This window comes from Medicago sativa, chromosome 5 (assembly GCF_051527215.1).
Source record: "Medicago sativa cultivar Bolivia chromosome 5, Bolivia_mono, whole genome shotgun sequence".
NCBI lineage: Eukaryota > Viridiplantae > Streptophyta > Magnoliopsida > Fabales > Fabaceae > Medicago > Medicago sativa.
The window spans coordinates 76,154,608-76,159,483 of NC_140753.1; the positions used below are offsets into that span (position 1 = coordinate 76,154,608).

The window sequence follows — 4,876 nt, forward strand, 5'->3', positions numbered from 1 at the left end:
GGTCGCTATTTTATAGGGACTAGAAACATAATTAACCCTTAATTTTATACTCCATTTAACATCCATACGTGACAAACATTTAACATCCATACGTGACAAAACATGATTGGATATAAATTTTCTCTCTCTAACTATTTGTCTTGCATCACATGTGATATGTGGAATGTGGGACTGAGTTGAGTGTATAATGAGTGAAGGAGTGTCTAATATTTAGGGTACTTATAAGGGTGACATTAAACAACTATTTTTGTGTATCATACAAAAGTGATTTTTTCACCATGGATATATTAGTATTTTATTCAATGGTTATGATTAGAGATGAGTTACCTCTTTAATGTGGTCTTTATTATAGACTACATACATCATTTAATGAATGAATCTAAAAATTAAACTTTTGTTTATATTTTTGACCAGATGTATATACTTACTTAGTCAGTTTCAAACTATTAATGAACAGAAGAAGAAGAAGGGTTGTTATTCGTCCTCATTACCAAAAATTAGCAGTCTATGAAGCTACTCCATTAATTGGTGGCAGCTTGTATGCAACATAACACACTTGTAAATGCATGCTAGCTACTTGTGATATTGATCAATCGCACGGTTTAGGCTTGTATCTTTTTGTCCAAAACTTGTTAACTGATCATAGACTACTAAAAATCTCGAATCAAATAAACTTCTTAGTGAAAAAAGTTCAACTTGTGAATCATGACTCTATCACTACAATTTCTTTATTAGAAGAATTATTAATTAATAGCATTATTTTCTATTTTTTTTTGCTGATTAATTAACCATGATGTTGAAAATTCCAATCACTAAAAAGTTGAAATAGAAGTCCAAACATGAGTTTGAGTGTTCACAATATTTGGAAGAAAAAAAAAACGCAAGCTTTTGAACCAAAACCAGATCTCAAATTATTTCATACCTTTTTTTTGGAAAAAAAAATTATTTCATACCTATGAAATAATAGTCTCTTGATGTATTATCAAAAAACTTATTACACACCTGAGAAATAAATAAACTCAGATATATAGAGAAAAATCAACCATTGACCATAACTTGTTTTTTCCACATTTAGGGGTATTTACACACCAAAGTTTATAGGTTAATTGATTGAGAAATGATATTTTGACAACCATTTTTTGACAACTTTTGGATAACTTTTTCTCTCGTACTCACATGATGTTGTTATCCTCTCTCTTCCTTTTTCTCTCTCCATAGTTTTTGACCAATAAGAAGTGAGAAAAACAAGGTTGTCAACAAAGTTGTCATCAAATGGATGTCAAAATATCATTACTCTAATTAATTTGTTCTTTTTTAGTTTTTATTGATCAAAACAGAGAGAAGTACAACCATAAAAACATAATTCATTTTCAAAGACCATTAAGACATAATATTCATGTTAAAACCTTAAAACAACACATATTCAATATGTAGATTTGAAGTTATACGTACCATTAAAACATTATTCATGAAATTTAAATAACTTCTACTAACCATTAACCAACCATGCATATACCAAACTAGTTAATTACTAGACCGTCATTCGACAAATAGAAGGAGAGATCCATAACAAGGATTCGAGGATTTGAGGAGCTTTTGTTCTTATTCAATCTTGGAGATTTAGATGTAAACAACTTTTAGATGATTGCATTTCTAGTTATAACAAGGATTAGAAAAGATGTTTATACACTTTGAAAGTATGACAATGGCCTATTCCATCAATCTAAAGAACAAAAATTTATATATGATCCAAGATTTAGAAAACTGTTTAATATTGTCAGTACTTGACACATTTGCCACTTCCCCATATCATCCACTACTAGAAATCAACGTTTTTCCTACGAAATTTCCTGCGGATTTTGGTCAAAATTCCGCAGGAAACCGTTTTCATGCGGATTTTCCCAAGGATTCAGGTTCCCAGGTAATACCTTCGTGGGTAATTGATTCCTGCAGATTTTAGGATCCGCAGGAAATCTTCCTGCGAATATATCCGCATGAAATCTTAATAAATCCGCAGCTAAAGTTTGGTCAGTTTTACCTGCCCGCAATATCGTTTACTGCAAATAATCCGCAGGAAAATCCGCAGGAAATGTTTTCAAGAGCAAAAAAAAAAAAACTGGTAAATCTGCAGCTCAGGCATTTAAATTTATTTAATTTAATAAAAGATAATACACTTCAAAGCATTCTATTTATTTAAATCAAAAAAGGTACAATTTCTCTAAAACATTTTAGTAATTAGAATGTGTAGCATGCGACAATGCAAACTAGTTTCACTACAACTTTACCTAGGCATATATAGCCTTTAAAAACACTGAAATTTCAATAGAATGTTTTACAATTGAACTAAACATACAACAAAATAAAATACCGTAATAATGTCTCATCCTTCTCAAAAGTTTGTTACACTAACACCACCTAACATACTCCCTATAATGGATCACACACATATAGCATCTTCAACAATTCCCATTGTCAATGGATATGCTGCAAGATAGCTTTCATTTGTAATGGGTTGTCTCTCCCCATCACATTTACCTCCAGAATTCCACTGCCCCCCTCTGCAAATTTCAGCCATCGAATCAATTACTTAACTACATAATAGAGACAAGATGTAAAAATAAAACGAAGTAGAAGTACACATTCTTCTTACTTGTAGTGAGAAGCTGAAAATCCAGTGAAAAAGACCCTTGTACGTGTGCTATCAACTGTGGAATCAACCCACTTAGCCCATATCTTCACTGCTGGTCGTAATGCTTCAGAAACTTCTAATCTGTCATAGACATTATTACCCTCCTGGAAGTAGTTTCTACTGCAAGAATGAAAATTGATAGTAGTTAGCATTTGAACTACTTATTAATAATAAAAGAATGTTCATCAATGAAGATGGATGGTTATTGAAACCATTCATGTTTATTAACATAGAGGAAAGATAATGGCCAGTAACAAAACCACCATTTGGAATAGCTGAAAACACTACAAGAAAATACGTGCACAACAGCTCTGCAAAAGGGACAATAACCCTGTAACAATCCAGCAGTCGACACTAGTTGGACATTGAATAAAAACGTGCCACTTAGTTTCTGCACCAATCCAACAGTCGACACTCTGTAGGACATTAATTGATTAATTCATTAACATGTCCTTCAAAAATACTATACATATCTTAAGATACACCAGAAAATTAAAAACTCATGTAAATCTTTGATAAAATTAAACATAACAAAGTTAACATAGTTGTACCATGGTTCTGCTCATGAGTATCAAATTTGTGTCATCTCTCTAGCCCCGAACTGCTCTTCACTTAATTTAACCACTTCCCTTTCATAAACTTCTCAACAGACATTATGGAGTCTAAGCAGTTTGATTGAAAAATGCAATGAACAAAGAGATTGATGTCAGAATAAAAGCATGTATGTGCTGAGCATGAGAGTAATTTAGTTATAATTGAAGAAGAGATATAGGAAGCGGCCTCACCCCCTTATTTTATATGTGTAACTACTTCACCTATATATGATTAAATGGACAAATACACAACAGCTTAAATGGACAAATACACAACAGCTTACACTATAACCATAATATGAAATGCTAAATACCAATACTTTATACTAAGTTACATATGAAAACACACTTTGCATAGGCAGAAGATCAGTTCATGACATCCCTCACAAAGAAGCCACCAAGAAGCATACCCATATATATCAACTTGAACAGAGGACACAAATAGGATACACACCAAGTCAAAATCTGCTGTTACAGAAGCATATCTCACATAAAACAATTAATTTGACCCACTAAACGAGAACCTTGTCAATTAATTTACACATTAGATTATCATATGTCAGCCACACCCACAAAAAACACTTTAGAAACAGGACGTAAAATACCTTGATCTGAAACATATTTGTACATCTCCAATGCACAGAGCAGGTTCATGTAGCATGACTTCTTGAAACCGGTCCTCCTACACAATATATATGCACCAGAAAGTTTTAAGTTTCATATAGAAATATATTATTTTGTGCACATCATTATTAAATGGATAAATCTCAAATCCATGCATGCCATACTTATTAGGTACCACTAGAAGCATAACTATGGGAGAAAAAGATGAGAAAAGCTAGGGACTCATCATTGAGGAACACAAGATACTACAAATTCAATCGAATATCCCTTAAACTATATCGTATATCACAGCAATAACAATCCTATCAAAATTTAATTGGAGTAAATTGAATTGAAGCCTGTTTGAAGTAGTTATCATACAAATTAATGGAGTTTAGGAGCAAATTGAACCTGAGATTTGGCATAACAGTAGACCAAGTAAAAAAATCCTCACAATCATTTCATCAAACACTTTATGTGCCTTCTCCAAAATTCAATTTTCATTAAGTAATGAATGAACTACCTATCCTCGAATGAAAGCTCGCTCGTCATCATCGTGCGTAAGAATCTAAAAGCTAAAACATAAATTAGATTAAACTCAATTAGGATCATGAAACTCACAAATCAGAAATTCAACATCAAATTCAGTTGAATTAGAATGAACGTATCTAAAACCTAAAATTCATAAATTAGATCAAATTCAAAAACTAACAAATTAGAGCTTAAAAGACCACGAGCTTGAACAAATTCCACGAGAACGCAACTTCGAGCTTTTTGAAGAACTTCGATCTGAGCGAACACAACTTTGGTTTTAGCGAAGATTAGCTTGAAGCTTTGCGGTGGTGGAAGAGTGATGGAGCAGTGATAGAGCGGTGATGGATCGGTGGTGGACGGTGGTGGAACGACGGTGGAGCGATGGTGGAACGGTGATAAGAGAGAAGCGATGGTTGTTACGTTGAGTTTTTTTATTTTTTGAAGGATTTGTTACACT

The 4,876-nt window shown here is 32.8% G+C and overlaps 1 protein-coding gene across 10 annotated transcripts; it reads right to left on the reverse strand.

Annotated features, from left to right (window-relative positions):
* Window positions 1–2,169: 2,169 nt before the first annotated feature.
* LOC146925102 (protein trichome birefringence-like 4) lies at window positions 2,170–4,876 on the reverse strand. Of its 10 annotated transcripts, none has more exons than XR_015010392.1 (7): window positions 4,598–4,876; window positions 4,297–4,460; window positions 3,888–3,964; window positions 3,241–3,351; window positions 2,953–3,105; window positions 2,651–2,809; window positions 2,170–2,558 (listed from the first exon to the last, which is right to left on the reverse strand). XR_015010392.1 is itself a non-coding variant. In XM_085710069.1 (7 exons), the coding sequence occupies exons 4-7, from the start codon at window positions 3,253–3,255 to the stop codon at window positions 2,438–2,440; spliced, it is 423 nt and encodes a 140-aa protein (XP_085566195.1). In that variant the 5' UTR covers window positions 3,256–3,351; window positions 3,888–3,964; window positions 4,297–4,460; window positions 4,598–4,876; the 3' UTR covers window positions 2,170–2,437. The 10 variants fall into 10 exon arrangements, 8 of the variants coding, with proteins under 8 accessions (XP_085566195.1, XP_085566197.1, XP_085566198.1 ...); XM_085710069.1 differs by having other exon boundaries at window positions 2,978–3,105; XM_085710071.1 differs by having other exon boundaries at window positions 2,978–3,105; window positions 4,409–4,460; window positions 4,598–4,736.